This window comes from Ranitomeya imitator, chromosome 1, assembly GCF_032444005.1.
Source record: "Ranitomeya imitator isolate aRanImi1 chromosome 1, aRanImi1.pri, whole genome shotgun sequence".
Lineage (NCBI taxonomy): Eukaryota > Metazoa > Chordata > Amphibia > Anura > Dendrobatidae > Ranitomeya > Ranitomeya imitator.
Genome location: NC_091282.1, coordinates 443,710,051 through 443,728,594, shown reverse-complemented (window position 1 = coordinate 443,728,594; position 18,544 = coordinate 443,710,051). Strand labels below are relative to the sequence as shown.

The following is an 18,544-nucleotide window of genomic DNA, read 5'->3' as shown; positions in this document are numbered from 1 at the left end:
ACATGCTGAAGCTATATGTCAGCTCATTTTCTCTATTTTTTTATTTTCCGTAATTATAAAAAAATAAAAAATAGATGTTGCAAGTGCAGGTCAAATAGTAGGACACATTTAACTTTAAATGGGTTGTCTGGCTTAGGCTAAAAGTCTGCAGTCACTCTATGTGACTGTAGACTTGTGAATTTTCACATCACGTGCACTGCACACTGTGAGGAATCGCCGAGACCGTTGGACGCATAATCACAAGAATGTGATTTACATACATGCAGTCACAGGCCGACTAGATGGGTGCAGCCTCGCTCAATGGAAGTGTATTGGGTGAGACCAGACACAGTTTAGTTGGAATGTGACAAAACCTTTTAGAAAATAATAGGGTCTCAAAATTCATTGAGCAACAAAAAGAAAAAAAGACCTCTAAATATGTACTTTTATTAGCTTGTTTAAATGATCAAAATAATCAAAAAAATTGAAGGTGCAAAAAATATGCAAAAATAACAAGCAAGTGAGGGTCAAAAAACAGTATAATAACTTAACAGGGCCTAATCTCTCCCTAGAGAAGCCCTGTAAAATTGTTCTACCTGCCAGCAGAGGTTGGCCCCGTAGTTGTAGACGTGATGGCACGCCCGCTCAGCATCGGTAGCCCCAGGAAACCCTATTGCACCCTCCACATACTATACACTAAGATTACACAAATATACACACATACATAAATTCAAGGAAGTACCCAGAATTACAGACCCAAGGTCTGGTAAAAAATAAAGAGATAAATATCTCGTAATAGATACTCTATGTTTGAGGAGATGTGCAGCCCAGTTTTAAAGTCATGTCAATAACCCCCTAAAAATAGAAACAATGGGGGTAGGGTGTACATCAAATGATATTTCTATCATTCCTGGCTGCAGAGAAAAAATGCACAGTAAACTATTTGCACACTGTCCATGCTGTCCCAAAGCTCTGTGCTTTTAATACTACACTGCTCAAAATAATAAAGGGAACACTAAAATCCCACATCCTAGATATCACTGAATGAAATATTGCAGTTGTAAATCTTCATTCATTACATAGTGGAATGTGTTGAGAACAATAAAACCTAAAAATTATCAACTTAAATCACAAGTAATACCCCACGGAGGTCTGGAGTTGGAATGATGCTCAAAATCAAAGTGGAAAATGAAGGCTGATCCAACTTCAGTGAAAATGCCTCAAGACAAGGAAATGATGCTCAGTAGTGTGTGTGGCCTCCGGGTGCCTGTATGACCTCCCTACAGTGCCTGGACATGCTCCTGATGAGGCGGCCAATGGTCTCCTGAGGGATCTCCTCCCAGACCTGGACTAAAGCATCCGCCAACTTCTGGACAGTCTGTGGTGCAACATGATGTTGGTGGATGGTGTGAGACATGATGTCCCAGATGTGTTCAATCGGATTCAGGTCTGGGGAATGGGTGGGCCAGTCCATAGCTTCAATGCCTTCATCTTGAAGGAACTGCTGACACTGTCCAGCCACATGAGGTCTGGCATTATCCTGCATTAGGGGGAACCCAGGGCCAACCGCACCAGCATATGGTCTCGCAAGGGGTCTGAGGATCTCATCTCGGTACCTAAAGGCAGTCAGGCTACCTCTGGTGAGCATATGGAGGGCTCTGTGGCCCTCCAAAGAAATGCCACCCCACACCATTACTGACCCACTGCCAAACCGGTCATGCTGAAGGATGTTGCAGGCAGCAGATCGCTCTCCATGGCGTATCCAGACTCTGTCACATCTGTCGCATTTGCTCAATGTGAACCTGCTTTCATCTGTGAAGAGCACAGGGCACCAGTGGCGGATTTGCCAATCCTGGTGTTCTGTGGCAAATGCCAAACATCCTGCACGGCATTGGGCTGTGAGCACAAACCCCATCTGTGGACGTCAGGCACTCAGACCATCCTCATGGAGTCGGTTTCAAACCGTTTGTGCAGACACATGCCTATTTGTGGCCTGCTGTAGGTCATTTTGCAGGGCTCTGGCAGTGCTCCTCCTGTTCCTCCTTCCACAAAGGCTGAGGTAGCAGTCCTGCTGCTGGATTGTTGCCCTACTACGGCCCCCTCCACGTCTCCTGGTGTACTGGCCTGTCTCCTGGTAGCACCACCAGCCTCTAGACACTATGCTGACAGACACAGCAAACCTTCTTAACACAGCTCGCATTGATGTGCCATCCTGGATGAGCTGCACTACTTGAGCCACTTGTGTGGGTTGTAGAGTCCGTCTCATGCTACCACGAGTGTGAAAGCACAACCATCATTCAAAAGTGAGCAAAACATCTGCCAGAAAGCATTGGTATTGAGATGTGGTCTGTGGTCCCTACCTGCAGAACCACTCCTTTATTGAGTGTGTCTTGATAATTGCCAATAATTTCCATCTGTTGTCTATTCCATTTGCACAACAGCATGTGAAATTGATTGTCAATCAGTGTTGCTTCCTAAGTGGACAGTTTGATTTCACAGAAGTTTGATTTACTTGGAGTTATATTCTGTTGTTTAAGTGTTCCCTTTATTTTTTTGAGCAGTGTATAAGCCACCAATAATCACAATGGTGATACTACAGCCTTTCTTCGTTGCAGCAAATCAGCAAAAATAATCAAATGTATTCTATAGTATAGATACTGTTGTTGCTGAGAAACCACCAATAATAAGGTGATATCCCAGCTTTTTTTTCTGGGAACAGCTTGGCAGAAACGATGTTTTGTAGATTATTGCACAATGCCCACATAATCTCATGTAATTTCCAAGAACCATCAATTCAGCGGGTACATAACCATTAGTCAATAGCCATATAAGAAAAATCTCACATAGTTGTGGCACTTATCGTTAGTAGATTTCCTCTCAAACCCGACGCGTTTCCCCCTGTACTAAATGTAAGAGTTCAGGGGATCAGGATTGATGGCTCCAATGTACCCCCTTGCCCAAGTCAATGTTTTTTTTTATCTTTTAAACAAACTAATAAGTCCATTTTTAGAGGTCTATTTTTTTCTTTTAGGTAGTTGGAATATGGCCAGAAGCAAAATGCACACTTGCAGTCACATGAACGCCCAGTGGGCGCGATGAGAGGATTCATAAGTCTGCAGTCACACAGAGTGACTGCAGAATTGTAGCCTAAGGCCGTACAACACCTTTAACATAAAACATTTAATTACAAATATAATATTTTTCCAATAAAATACCAATGTATGTGAAATTAGTTGTAATTAAATAGCAGTGCCACTGGTACAAGAGGGTCTACACAAATGTGCCTGTCAGAAAATTGCCCATACACATGTACCAGCTAGAAAAATGCCCATACAAATGTGGCACAGCCATTTCATATAATGTCATATCACTTCATGAGCTCTACTTGCCCGTCACTGCCGCCGTTCAGCAGCCATCCTGTGCCAATGCCTACCGTCAGAGATCTGTACTGGGAAAAAGCAAATTCTTATCAGTTCTTCAGTATTCCTGAACGAAGTCCTAGGGTTAGGTAATCAGAAATCCGTCAGTATAACCCTGTAAGACCGATATGTGTCCCACACCTTATTCTATCCCCCCTCGGCTCTACTTTATGTAGTTCTGTGCTTGTATATTTGATACTCAGTTACCGGACCGCTGCCACCACTTTTATCTAATGCATTATAGTTTGTTCTTGCTAGTTTAGATATAATTGGATAATATGAGCAGTAAAATTATTCATCCAATTATGATTTGTACAATAACACGGCTCTGTCTTCCACACATTCTTGATCACTTTTTCTCACATCAGTATGTATTCCAGCTTCTCACCTTTAAGCCTGAGATATACTTAATTGGAACATTTTCTACATACTATTAAATGATATCGAAATTTCCAAATGATCTCGATCGCTTGCTACCCATCACGCTGTGATGCTGCCCTTCTTCTTTTTTTTTTCCTTCTGTACAGCAGAAGGTTAAATAAAGGATTATTGGATGTAAAAGGTCACATTCTCAATTGATAGTGAAATGAAATGAATCATGTTGTTGGTATAATGAAAAAGAATCTTTTTAGATGAATGCATCACTGAATAAATATGCAGACTTATTACCCTGGAACCTAATTACGCCAAGGTTTAGCTCAAAATGTTCTCATCTTTTTTTTTCCCTGTTATTATTTTACCAGTCTAAGGTTAGGTCGACTGTTCTTGAAAGTTATTATAAATCTTTCCTTCACCGAGGTAATCACATTTGCCACCTATTGACATTACAAAGGTTGTCCGAAACAGTGAATCTCATGCTATATCTCTAATTATTTAATGTAATAATCTAACCAGTTTTCTAATGTACTTCAATTAAAAATTCCCTACCGTTCCCTCCCTATCGTCATCAGGGGCACGGGGCTGTTGTCACTTCCACAGCTTCCTTTTCCGTCTTGAAATGAAGCATCATCAGGGGGTACCTCTGCCATCAATTACCACTGCTTTTTTCACCACCATCCCTTGATGACTTTTTTGTTCAGTAGCAGTGAAAGAGAAGTTACCACAGTTTGTCATACTGCCACGCTTCTTCTGTCACCCCGCATCTTCATTCCCTACCGCTTCTGTTGTCACCAGCTCTTTCACTGAAACGAGATGTCATCAGGGGATGGTGATAGAAGCAGGATGAGTGACTGCTTCTGTAACCACCATGATACTAATCATCATCAGGTGGCAGCGTTACGGTCACTCACCATGCTTCTATTGCCGCCCCCTGATCACATCTCATTTCTATGAACGAGACAGAGGACAGAATCAGTAGGGACTGAAGGTGCGAGGTAGCGATGACAGAAGAAGAAGGGCAGCTTAATACATGATACTGTCACTTATCCTTCACCACTACTGAAACAGAACGCCATCAAGGGTTGGCAGTAAAAGAAGTAGTAAGTGACCGCAGCGCCACATCAAATGATGCTTTGTTTTAGGGCAGAAAAGTTAGCAGTGGGAATGACAGCATCTCCAGCCCCCTGATGATGAATACCAAGTGCATACTGTGAGACTCAGAGGAATCATCATTATAAGTAAGAAAAATAAACACAATCAGAAAGGAAGAGTTAAAAGTGAACAATAGGTAATTTTTTTTATGACGTGCATTACAAATTGGTTAGCTTGTTGGACTAAATAGTTGGACATATATTGTAAAGTCCATTGTGAGTTATGGACAACCCCTTTAAGGCCAAACTTAATAAATATTTAGTTGTCACAGTATTGTTTTAGGAATGCAAAAAAATTGGGTCTCGGAAGATCTGAAAGGGAATGTCCATTTTTAAATCACATTTTAAAAAGTATCACAATAAATCTTCATAAACATATTAATTAAAGAGGTTGTCCATTTCCTCTAGTTGCTGCAGCTTTCCTCACACATTCTCCAGCACTTCTATCCATACAGTGGCCGCTGATGGAGGAGCATGTGACCAGACCGATCCGTCAGTCTCCTCCAATTGTAAAACATCTCAGGGGAAAGCAGCTTTTCTATTGGTGGAGGCTGATGGACTGATCTGATAACATGTTCCTTCAACAGCAGCCATTTTGTGGACAGAAATGCTGGTCCGTTTGTGAGGAAAGCTGAACTAACGATAAAGTGGTCGACCTTTTTAAGTAACTTTGTAAATACCTTACATTTCTTATCTTGCACTGGTACTGCATTGTATTACAGAAGAAGTCCATGCATAATTTTATTTCGTAAGCCCTCACAATTACATACAATAGGGATGTAGCATTACATTAAAATACTTACCGATTGATGTCTTCCCTGGCGTACAACGTCGCTCCGGTCCTCTTCTGGGTAACGTGAGTGCTTCTCTCTTTAGCTGATTCACAAGGGACCGATGTGTGAGACGGTGCTAACGCCATTATTGTAAATCTATGGAGACTCGGAATATTGTAATCTGTAACAGTGCAGCTGTCCATAACCATACAAAAATAGGCATTTTTTCTTTGACTGGAGCCACTACACAGTTACTTGTGTCAGATACGTCTTTGAAATATTGAAAATGCAATTTGTATTAACTTTTTTCACCTCATGCCTGTCTACATGAAAGCACCATAAAGTTGAAGTTATATGTCAAATTTAAATAAGAGTTAGTAGGAAGCTTAGCAAAAAGTTGGCCTACTTCTCAGCGTATACCTATAGACTGAGACAGGACTCGCTATGTGGCCAAAACATATCTTATAATGGTGGCCATACACATTGAACATAATGCAGGAAAACCTGCCAACTTTTGCCAAACTGGTTGACCATCTGATGTGGTGGAAATGTTGGTTAATGTTGAACTTCTCCATATCCTTTTTTCTCACTGTTGATATTCCACCCCCGGAGGGGTGAGCTGACTTACATTCTAGAATCTAATTCATCTCCCCATAGAAGAACATGACAATGGTGATGTTTGCAATGATTTCTTTGTAAGTAGCTGCACCGTCATGAGTACGCTCCACCGCCCCTCAAGAGTCATGCTCGGGAGCCATATTTGAGCGTCTTGTGTTTCTTAAAATGACAGCATTACCAGTGTTCACAGTAGTGAACTTTTGAAATTAGTGTTGAACCCCTCTTAGCAGTAACCAAAGAAGGGAACCACCACATCAATATCTGTGTTTTGTCATTTTTCAGACAGCACAAATGAAATAAGTTGACTAATCGTGGCTCCATGATGTAATTATTTCCAAACCAATTACATCTCATTCTGTCAGACCTTACAATAAAAATGATGATTTCTAAAACATATACATTTATGCAAGACCTAAAAAGCACAGATTGACAGTATCTTTCTAATTTCTGCATGTTTTATGATCACCGTCTAGTGAAGAAGTGATTATTTCTGCCAGGCTAAAAATAGTAGAAAGTATTCAGAGCAAGGTCTTACTGCCAGCATTTTAGTGTCAAGCCGCTAAGCATTGCGAAGGCTTGTCAAGCTTACAAAAAGTGCTCTGTAACACTGTCCTATTTCCCTTTCCTTTCACTCTCAATGAGTTACCTGTCTGAAAACCTATTACTTTAGCCCACTCTCCTCTTCTCTTCCATGTCTCTTCTGTCAAAACACAAGTAGTGTAAGCAGAGGAGAGGTGACACCAAGAATCATCTAGTAATGCTTCACAGACACCGCTCAGCCCTTTCTTCACTTCCCACTTGCTTGAATTCAGCTCCACGTTGTAACTACTTCTTATGTCAATTGTGCTGATATAATTCAGAAAAAAAAATCGATCTGTTGGCCATACTTACTATATGTTTCATAAAATAAAGTACTCACCTTCAATTCCCCCTTCAATAATCAAGCCTGAGGAAAGGGGTTTCTACTTCAATGATATTGATGATATTAATTGGAGCTGATCTTCAGTACCCAAGAGTGACCACTAAACAGTGTATGGAGCTGGGTGTTCCCCTATGTACACTGTTAAAATCCGTCCCCTGCAGAAGCTGGTAAAATCTGACTGGTGGTGGTGCCATGTGTCAGACACCCATAAATCTAATATTGATCACCTATCGTAAGGAAATAGTGTAAAACTCCTTTAGGCTGCTTTCACACATCAGGTTTTTTCTTTCAGGCACAATCCGTCAGTTTCAGGCACAATCCGGATCCGTTTTTTTATTACGCCGGATCCGTTTTTTTCCCATAGAGTTGTATTAGCGCCGGATTGTGCCTGAAGGACATGCGTTTCATCCGTTTTGTGCCGGATCCGTCCCTTCAGGCTTTTTTGCCGGACACAAAAAACGTCTCCTGCAACATTTTTTGTGTCCGGCGAAAAAAAGCCTGAAGGGACGTTTCTGGCAATAAACGCATGGAACGGATGTGTGAATGAACGTTTCCGGCGACCGAATCCATTTTTACACATTGAGCATGCCCAGAAGCTTTGTTTTCGAGTCTGGCATAGAATCTCTCTCTCTCTCTCTCTCTCATCAAAAACCATACACAGTACAGAGAGCCGGATCCAGCTAAAAAACGGATCCGGTGCATCAGTTTTTCCCAATTTAAGCCGGATCCGTTTTTTAGCAAATTTGCCGGATTTAGCCTGAAACCAAAAACCTGATGTGTGAAAGCAGCCTTAAGATAATGATTGGTTTTGCTTACAAAAGTAATGGGTTACCATGTGCTGTTCACCATTTATAATTTGACTAATTAAGCTATTATTATTTTGGCTTAATTTAATTGATCAAATATAGTCTTTCCAATTCATCCCTTGATGCTGGGCTACTTACAGTGGTTTCTAAACAGAGCTCAGTTGTGTGTGAGGATGCCGACTAAACTCAAAATTTGGCACATACCAGCATTTTAAAATGAGTCGGAATTAGAGCTCAATATCTTGGTCTGCAGTGACATAACCTCGACATGCAAATAGCCTCTTGAGACAGGAAGAAGACTTGAACTCTCGTGGTATGTATTGGATGTAGCAATTGAAAAAGTTAAAGAAGTTGTCCACTACTTGGACAACTTCTTGCCATACCCCACGCTTGGCCCCGAAAAAATAATAAAGCCTGTACTCACTCACCTTTCATTGCAGGCCCCATTCCAGCGGTATTGGCATTCGCTCTTTCCGGAGCTCTCGTGCGGTGTTGTGACAAATGATGCTGGCACCCAATCGGCACTGGCGTCACTGCCTCCGCCTTCAGACAAATTGAGTATGAAGAGGAAATCCGATATCCGTTGCAGCCTGGACTTCCTCTTCATGTTCGATTTGTCCGAGGTCGGAGACCGTAACACCATCTCTGATTGGGCACCGGCATCACATGTCACAACACTGCACGAGAGCCTTGGGTAGAGTGCTTGAACACTGTCGGCACGGGAGGTAAGTATAGGCTTTATTATTTTAAGAGGGCCACACATTTTGATCATTAAGGGGTTGTCCTAGTAGTGGACAATGCATTTAATTTTGAGCCTTTAATGTGCCTTACCAAAGCATTGCATGGCCCATAAGTCTCCTTAACCGGGCATGGCACTTTTCACAAGCAAAAGTGTCAACCCTTTAGAACCGTAGGCAGAGTCATCTCATACAGCCAAATTACATATCCTGCTTTGCACTGTGGAGGGACAAACACCACAAAACACGTGCCTGAAAATAGCATTTCTGGTTTGGCTTCTTATCCTGTCATGTGGCAAGGCTCGTTAACGGGTCTCTATTGACTTTTAGGGTTTCTAACTCAATAGGTGTCACTAGAGTTCAACTTCCTTTTCTCTCTGAAAAGGCTATTTGCATATTTAAATTCCCAGAGGAGCATTGCATGGCCTATAAGTTTTCTTACAATGGCTTGGCACTCTCCACAAGGACAACTGCTGACCCTTAGACCCATAATCTCCACTGTGATTTTACAGATATACTTTCCTTGTTGTATCACATCAAATCCCTTGAGTTGTTTGTCAAGAAGAGTAGAAATGTAAAAATTACTCTTTCAAGAAAGTTTTAAAATGATCTTGAATATTGTTTTCACCAATTAAAAGGATTTTCCCAATTGTTGTAAGGAAATAGATAGCAAAAATCGATATTTTCTTCTAGTTAAAAGGTTTTTTTTTTTCCTTTTAAAAGGGTTCTCTATGAGTAGATGAAAAGGATTTACTTTGTCTTGCAGACAGTGACACTTGTTGACTACTAGTTATCAGTCCACTATTTATTAATGCTTTTTTTAGTGTTTGGAACTAATAGAAAAGAGGATATACCCATGTTCTATTATTCTCCTTCTAAACAATGCGACACAGTTTTTTGACGGACCTTATTAAAGGGAACCCCAAAATCGATGGTGAGGTAAGCCCACCGTCATCAGGGGCTTATCTACAGCATTCTGTAATGCTGTAGATAAGCCACCGATGTTACCTGAAAGAGGAGAAAAGATTATACTCACCCAGGCGCGGTCCCGCTCCGGTGGGCGTCTCAGGTCCGGTACAGCGCCTCCCATCTTCATTCCATGACGTCCTCTTCTTGTCTTCACGCCACAGCTCTGGTGCAGGCGTACTTTGTCTGCCCCGTTGAGGGCAGAGCAAAGTACTGCAGTGTGCAGGCACTGGGCCTCTCTGACCTTTCCCGGCGCCTGCGCACTGCAGTACTTTGCTCTGCTCTCAACAGGGCAGACGAAGTACGCCTGCGCCGGAGCCGCGGCATGAAGACCAGAAGAGGACGTCATGGAATGAAGATGGGAGGCGCCGGAGGGGACCTGAGACGCCCATTTGACCGGACCGCAGCGGGACCACCCCCTGGGTGAGTATAATCTAAGCTCTTTTTCTCCTCTTTCAGGTAACATCGGGGGCTTATCTATAGCATTCCAGAATGCTGTAGATAAGCCCCTGATGACGGTGAGCTTACCTCATCATCGATTTTGGGAGTGACAGGTTCCCTTTAAATTCCATTAAATATTATTGTGCTTAATAGAGATGTAACCATTTTCCTTTTTATAAGAAAGCATGATACCTTGCAGAATACTATAGGACTCCCATTCTCTGGCATGTCATGTTGTCCTGTATTAAGTACATTTTGGGTAAGCTGTCCATACAGCATCTGCCGGAAGATCAGAAAGTGAATCTTGTGTTAAAGTGAACTTCATTAGAAGTGCCTCGTTGATTCTCCTTCTCGTTTATGTAACCTGGTTATGGTTTTATTTCTGTTATTGGGGGCTCCTCCTTTCTTTGATTTGGTGGTGGGTGCTGGGGTAATGAAATGCATGTTTTTTATTTCTTTGTATGTGTAAAGAACGATGCTTTTGATAAAATGTTACTGTCCGTCAATGATGCTTTTGCCATTTACTGCTATCTTGTCTTGAGCTTGTTTTCAATGACATCTATTATCAGATTGAAATGGCGATTGAGACACTACAAAAGTCTGACGGCCTTTCAAGTCACAGAAGCTCTCTTCTCAACAGCCATGTAAGTCCTTCCTTTATTATCCTCTCTTTTCTGCATGTCCTTTGGTAGCTTTTTTTCCAGCCTCTTTGTTTTGAAAGCACAGGTTTTTTTTCTAATTGGCATTTTAATTAAAAGAAAAATGGTTGTGCCCATCACTTGCCACTCAATACCCTAGTGATCCTTCTCTATAATTTATGCAACTGTTATATAGATCATGTTTATTGAACCTATGCTTTCATGACATCTTTTAAAATCAACATAAAAGTTCACTTATTTTCTATTATTTTGTGTATATCAGGTTACGGTTCATGCTGATTTTGCTTGGGATCGTTCACATTATATGTTTTGGTTATGCATTGGCTCAAATTCCTTTAGGATCAATTGAAAACATCAGTAACATTGAATACATGAAGTTATTAAGGACATTTTTTCCCATACGTCAAGTATGCAGAGAGTCTATGGCCACTGATGAGTTTTTACAGAAGTCTATACAAGCAAATGAGATGACACATTTGCTGTTCAAGGTGACATGCCAACCCCTGGACTTTCCAATTATCTGCCTGGTATCACAAGGCCACTGACATAAATCTTGGGTATCTGTCATTATACACTAGATAAATGAGTCACTTTTGATATGATATAACTTATGAGGCTCCAAATGATGTCACACCACAAATAATATTGGAACTAATGAGATGCATGTTCTCTAATTGTATCCATCTCTAGTAGACAATGAGACGGTCATTATTTTGTCTCCTGACATTATAGAATATTGCTTTGTTCTAGTGATCTATTGGGCTGCATTAATAACTCACAGGATAATGGAAAGTAGGTTGGTGGAGCTCCAAGTATTCGCATTATTGGATCAACTTTATGACCTCTCTTACAATATCCTATAGCTATATAACATGTATTGGGTATAGCAACATGTGGCATGGAATAAATCACATGTAAAACATATATATATTTATTTTGGTGGTGTGAATCTGTAAGATTGGATTAATAAACTGTTCCTCAGAAGTGAAAATTACAGCCTAATTTTATAATTTTCACATTTTAATAGAGTTTTTGGGATTTTTTAAATTTAGAATTGTTTTGCATTAATATAAAACACATTAGAAGTACATGTGATTGACCTCCATAATACATGGTTGATAGGTGAAAATCATCCGATCTGTGTTCTTCAAGCAGAAGCTTGGGAGCCATGTATAGCTCCCCAACTATTGCCAACTGTAGATAATGCTATAGTGTGCTAAAGGCATCGAGGAAGTCAAAAGATTACCCGAGTATGGTTCTAGAGTCAAAACCATATCACTAGCAGTTAAAGAGGATCTGCCATCTCTGTTATTGCAATTACTTGTTTTCCCCATTATTTTGCAATTTTGGAGCATCTTTCTTTAGAACTCTGAATTGTATGCTGTGCTCTTAAAAAATATACATAAACTGATGACTGGGTGGTACCATTTAGAGGTGTGTTGTATGCACTCTGAGACTGCCCAGTCAGTACTGACTTTGTAGGGACACACCTCTTTGACAAGGGGATTGGAAACACCAAGTTGTAGGAGGCATAGTAGCGGAACAACACAATACAGAGTCCGAGGAATGTAAGTGTTTGCTAAAATGCCCATGTTCGGAGTGGTGACAGATCCCCTTTAACCCATTCACCCTTGTGCGATATTCCGTTTTTTCCTCCCCTTCTTCCAAGAGCCATAACTTTTTTATTTTTCCATCAATATGGCTATGTGAGGGATTCATTTTTTTTGGGATGAGTTGTACTTTTCACCGACACCATTGATTTTAGTATACAGTGTACTGGAAAACGGGAACAAAAATTCCAAGTATGTTGAAATTGCAAAAAAAAGTGCAATTCCACAATTGTTTTTAGGGTTTTTTATTTACCGTGTTCATTGAATGGTAAAACAGACCTGGCAATATGATTCCATTCCCCATTTCAGTATGAGTACGCAGTTACCAAATATGTAGCTTTTTTTATTTAAGTGGTGAAAAAAAATTCAGAAATTTGTATGAAATAAAGTTTTTGCGTCTGTCGTCATTTGCCGAGACTCGTAGTGTCTCCGTTTTTCTGGATCTGGGGCTGGGTGAGGGCATATTTTTGCGGCTTGATCTGATGTTTTACTGGTACTATTTTGGGATAGATACGATCTTTTGATCGCCTCTTATTGCATTTTATTGCAATATTGCAGCCACCAAAAAAACTAATTATTTTTTTAATTGATTTTTAATTAAAAATTTTCACATTTTTCAAAAACAGCACAGTTTTACCTACGGTATATATCAAATACACATGAACCAACATAAGCGATATACTTATGAGAGCAGAAATGACCTGCAACATATCAAAAGCCACACGATATCAGAATTCAGACAGGCCATATTTATATATAAGACAGAAACAATATTCACAGCGAATGGATACAGGACCAAACAGACAAGATAGGAAACAAAGGAGTTGGTGTGGGGGGCAGCAAGCTGGAGACTTAGCATGGTCAATATAATAATATTTTCAAATATTATAAACCATGTTGGTAAGATACAGTAACACCTATAAAGGACTGAGAATAAAACCATGGGGAGGAATGAAACTTAGCAGCAAGTTGTAATAGGGATAGCAAATGCGGAGGAGGCCCACAACTCCCAAGTTTTATGGATTTTTGACCGAGAATGTGAATTCAAGGAGAGATAATATTCATAGTGAAAATGTGTATTTATTTAACTGCATAATACATTTAAGGAGGGAGGTAGAGGCTATTTCCACACTGTCGCAATTCTTTGTCTGGCAGAAGTAAGTATGTGCACCACTGACCATCTTAAATCTAAAGGGATGTCATGAATTCCTTTGTTAGGCCGGGGTCACATTTCCAAGTTCAATGCGAGAAACTTAATTCCCGGCACTGCCGCCGGCACTTGGGACCTGATCATGTGGCTGTCCCGAATTTCTCGCATTGAACTTGCAAGTTTGACCCCGGCCTTAAGGTGAACCTGTCAACAGGTTTGGCCGGTAAGAGATACGGCCATCACCTTTCGGGGCTGATATGCGGCATTCTATAATGCTGTATATCTGCCCCCAGCTCGACCTGCAAGAGAAGTAAAATAACTTTTATTATACTCACCTGCAGGGCGGTCCAGTCTGATGGGTGTCGCTGGTCTTGGTCCGGCTCTCTGAAGGGTGATGGCCGTATCTCTTATCGGCCAAACCTAGTGACAGGTTCCCTTTAAGAACTGCTAAAACTGGGTCAGGAGGAATTTTAACATTGGTAACTTCATTTATTAGTTCAAAAGCCTGTTGCCAAAAGGCCCTAATCAAAGTGCAACAACACCAGGTATGAGCCATTAACCCTTTAGAATGTAAAATAAAGTAATTCTGGTGTTTTGATTTTTTTTATGGTTACAATGTTCACTGATCAGATTAATTTATTTTATATTTTGATTCATTGGACATTTCTGAACTCAACGATACCAAATATGTGTATTTATTTTTTTTTATTGTTTTATTTTTCATTGGGCAAAAGGAGGTATGATGTAAACTTTTGTGGGTTTTTTGTATGTTTTTTATAATTTTTTTAAACTTTTTTTTACTTTTGATTGTTTTTAACCCCTTTCTGACATGGGATGTACTATCCCGTCGAGGTGGGGTGGGCCCCTATGACCATGGACGGGATAGTACGTCCAGCGCGATCGGCGGCGCTCATGGGCCTATCGCAGCTGACATCCGGCACTATGTGCCAGGAGCGGTCACGGACCGCCCCCGGCACATTAACCCCTGGCACACCGCGATCAAAGATGATCGCAATGTGCCGGCGGTGCAGGGAAGCATCGCGCAGGGAGGTGGCTCCCTGCGGGCTTCCCTGAGCCCCCCGCAGCAACGCGATGTGATCGCGTTGCTGCGAGGGTCTCCTCACCTCCCTCCCTGCTCGAGCCCCGGATCCAAGATGGCCGCGGATCCGGGTCCTGCAGGGAGGGAGGTGGCTTCACAGAGCCTGTTCAGAGCAGGCACTGTGAAGCAGCCTGCACTGCTATCAGATCGGTGATCTGACAGAGTGCTGTGCACACTGTCAGATCACCGATCTGTGATGTCCCCCCCTGGGACAAAGTAAAAAAGTTAAAAAAAAAATGTTCAAATGTATAAAAAAAAATTAAAAAAAATATTCCAAAATAATGAAAAAAAAAAAAATATTATTCCCATAAATACATTTCTTTATCTAAATAAAAAAAAACAAACAATAAAAGTACATATATTTAGTATCGCCGCGTCCGTAATGGCCCGACCTATAAAACTGGCCCACTAGTTAACCCCTTCAGTAAACACCGTAAGAAAAAAAAAAAAACGAGGCAAAAAACAACGCTTTATTATCATACCGCCGAACAAAAAGTGGAATAACACGCGATCAAAAAGACAGATATAAATAACCATGGTACCGCTGAAAGCGTCATCTTGTCCCGCAAAAAACAAGCTGCCATACAGCATCATCAGCAAAAAAATAAAAAAGTTATAGTCCTGAGAATAAAGCGATGCAAAAATAATTATTTTTTCTATAAAATAGTTTTTATCGTATAAAAGCGCCAAAACATAAAAAAATGATATAATGAGGTGTCGCTGTAATCGTATTGACCTGAAGAATAAAACTGCTTTATCAATTTTACCAAACGCGGAACGGTATACACGCCTCCCCCAAAATAAATTCATGAATAGCTGGTTTTTGGTCATTCTGCCTCACAAAAATCGGAATAAAAAGCGATCAAAAAATGTCACGTGCCCGAAAATGTTACCAATAAAAACGTCAACTCGTCCCGCAAAAAACAAGACCTCACATGACTCTGTGGACCAAAATATGGAAAAATTATAGCTCTCAAAATGTGGTAACGCAAAAAATATTTTTTGCAATAAAAAGCGTCTTTCAGTGTGTGACGGCTGCCAGTCATAAAAATCCGCTAAAAAAAGCGCTCTAAAAGTAAATCAAACCCCCCTTCATCACCCTCTTAGTTAGGGAAAAATTAAAAAAATGTATTTATTTCCATTTTCCCATTAGGGCTAGGGTTAGGGTTAGGGTTAGGGCTAGGGTTAGGGTTAGGGCTTGAGTTAGGGTTAGGGCTAGGGTCAGGGCTAGGGTTAGGGCTAGGGTTAGGGCTAGGGCTAGGGTTAGGGCTAGGGTTAGGGTTAGGGCTAGGGTTAGGGCTACGGCTAGGGTTAGGGCTAGGGTTAGGGCTAGGGTTAGGGCTACAGTTTGGGTTGGGGCTAAAGTTAGGGTTCGGGTTGGGGCTAAAGTTACAGTTAGGGTTTAGATTACATTTACAGTTGGGAATAGGGTTGGGATTAGGGTTAGGGGTGTGTCAGGGTTAGAGGTGTGGTTAGGGTTACTGTTGGGATTAAGGTTAGGGGTGTGTTTGGATTAGGGTTTCAGTTATAATCTTGGGGTTTCCACTGTTTAGGCACATCAGGGGCTCTCCAAACGCGACATGGCGTCCGATCTCAATTCCAGCCAATTCTGCGTTGAAAAAGTAAAACTGTGCTTCTTCCCTTCCGAGCTCTCCCGTGTGCCCAAACAGGGGTTTACCCCAACATATGGGGTATCAGCTTACTCAGGACAAATAGGACAACAACTTTTGGGGTCCAATTTCTCCTGTTACCCTTGGGAAAATACAAAACTGGGGGCTAAAAAATAATTTTTGTGGGAAAAAAAAATATTTTTTTATTTTCACGGCTCTGCGTTATAAAGTGTAGTGAAACACTTGGGGGTTCAAAGTTCTCACAACACATCTAGATTAGTTCCCTGGGGGGTCTAGTTTCCAATATGGGGTCACTTGTGGGGGGTTTCTACTGTTTAGGTACATTAGGGGTTCTGCAAACGCAATGTGACGCCTGCAGACCATTCCATCTAAGTCTGCATTCCAAATGGCGCTCCTTCCCATCCGAGCTCTGCCATGCGCTCAAACGGTGGTTCCCCCCAACATACGGGGTATCAGCGTACTCAGGACAAATTGGACAACAACTTTTGGGGTCGAATTTCTCCTCTTACCCACGGGAAAATACAAAACTGGGGGCTAAAAAATAATTTTGGGGGGAAAGATTTTTTTTTTTAATTTTCACGGCTCTGCGTTACAAACTGTAGTGAAACACTTGGGGGTTCAAAGCTATCACAACACATCTAGATGAGTTCCTTAGGGTGTCTAGTTTCCAAAATGGTGTCACTTGTGGGAGGTTTCTACTGTTTAGGTACATTAGGGGCTCTGCAAATGCAATGTGACACCTGCAGACCATTCCATCTAAGTCCTCATTCCAAATGGAGCTCCTTCCCTTCCGAGCCCTCCCATGCGCCCAAACAGTGGTTCCCCCCCACATATGGGGTATCAGCGCACTCAGGACAAATTGGACAACAAATTGTGGGGCCCAATTTCTCCTGTTACCCTCGGGAAAATACAAAACTGGGGGCTAAAAAATAATTTTTGTGGAAAAAAATTTTTGTTTTATTTTTACGGCTCTCCATTATAAACTTCTGTGAAGCCCTTGGTGGGTCAAAGCGCTCAGCACACATCTAGATAAGTTCCTAAGGGGGTCTACTTTCCAAAATGGTGTCACTTGTGAGGGGTTTCAATGTTTAGGCACATCAGTGGCTCTTCAAACGCAACATGGTGTCCCATCTCAATTCCTGTCAATTTTGCATTGAAAAGTCAATCGGCGCTCCTTCCCTTCCGAGCTCTCCCATCCGCCCAAACAGTGGTTTACCCCCACATATGGGCTATCAGCGTACTCAGGACAAATTGTACAACAACTTTTGGGGTCCAATTTCTTCTCTTACCCTTGGGAAAATAAAAAATTGGTGGTGAAAAGATAATTTTTGTGAAAAAATATGATTTTTTATTTTTACGGTTCTACATTATAAACTTCTGTGAAGCACTTGGTGGGTCAAAGTGCTCACCACACCTCTAGATAAGTTTCTTAGGGGGTCTACTTTCCAAAATGGTGTCACTTGTGGGGGGTTTCAATGTTTAGGCACATCAGGGGCTCTCCAAACGAAACATGGCGTCCCATCTCAATTCCAGTCAATTTTGCATTGAAAAGTCAAATGGCTCTCCTTCGCTTCCGAGCTCTGCCATGCACCCAAACAGTGGTTTACCCCCACATGTGGGGTATTGGCGTACTCAGGACAAATTGTACAACAATGTTTAGGGTCCATTTTCTCCTGTTACTCTTGGTAAAATAAAACAAATTGGAGCTGAATTAAATTTTTTGTGAAAAAAAGTTAAATGTTCATTTTTATTTAAACATTCAAAAAATTCCTGTGAAGCACCAGAAGGGTTAATAAACTTCTTGAATATGGTTTTGAGCACCTTGAGGGGTGTAGTTTTTAGAATAGTGTCACACTTGGGTATTTTCTATCATATAGACCCCTCAAAATGACTTCAAATGAGATGTGGTCCCTAAAAAAAAATGGTGTTGTAGAAATGAGAAATTGCTGGTCAACTTTTAACCCTTATAACTCCCTAACAAAAAAAAATTTTGGTTCCAAAATTGTGCTGATGTAAAGTAGACATGTGGGAAATGTTACTTATTAAGTATTTTGTGTGACATATCTCTGTGATTTAATTGCATAAAAATTCAAAGTTGGAAAATTGCGAAATTTTCATAATTTTCGCCAAATTTCCGTTTTTTTCACAAATAAACGCAGGTAATATCAAAGAATTTTTACCATTGTCATGAAGTACAATATGTCA

The 18,544-nt window shown here is 41.0% G+C and overlaps 1 protein-coding gene across 8 annotated transcripts in view; it reads left to right on the top strand.

Annotated features, from left to right (window-relative positions):
- Positions 1 to 18,544, top strand: part of RFX3 (regulatory factor X3) — a 436,417-nt gene that overhangs the window by 281,896 nt on the left and 135,977 nt on the right. For 7 of the 8 annotated variants that reach the window (XM_069764135.1, XM_069764125.1, XM_069764169.1 and 4 more), the window contains one exon: positions 10,760 to 10,834. The exons of the other annotated variant lie outside the window; for it this stretch is intronic. In XM_069764135.1, coding sequence (XP_069620236.1) covers positions 10,760 to 10,834 — 75 coding nt within the window. The remainder of the gene's footprint in view (positions 1 to 10,759; positions 10,835 to 18,544) is intronic. 8 annotated transcript variants of the gene reach the window in all.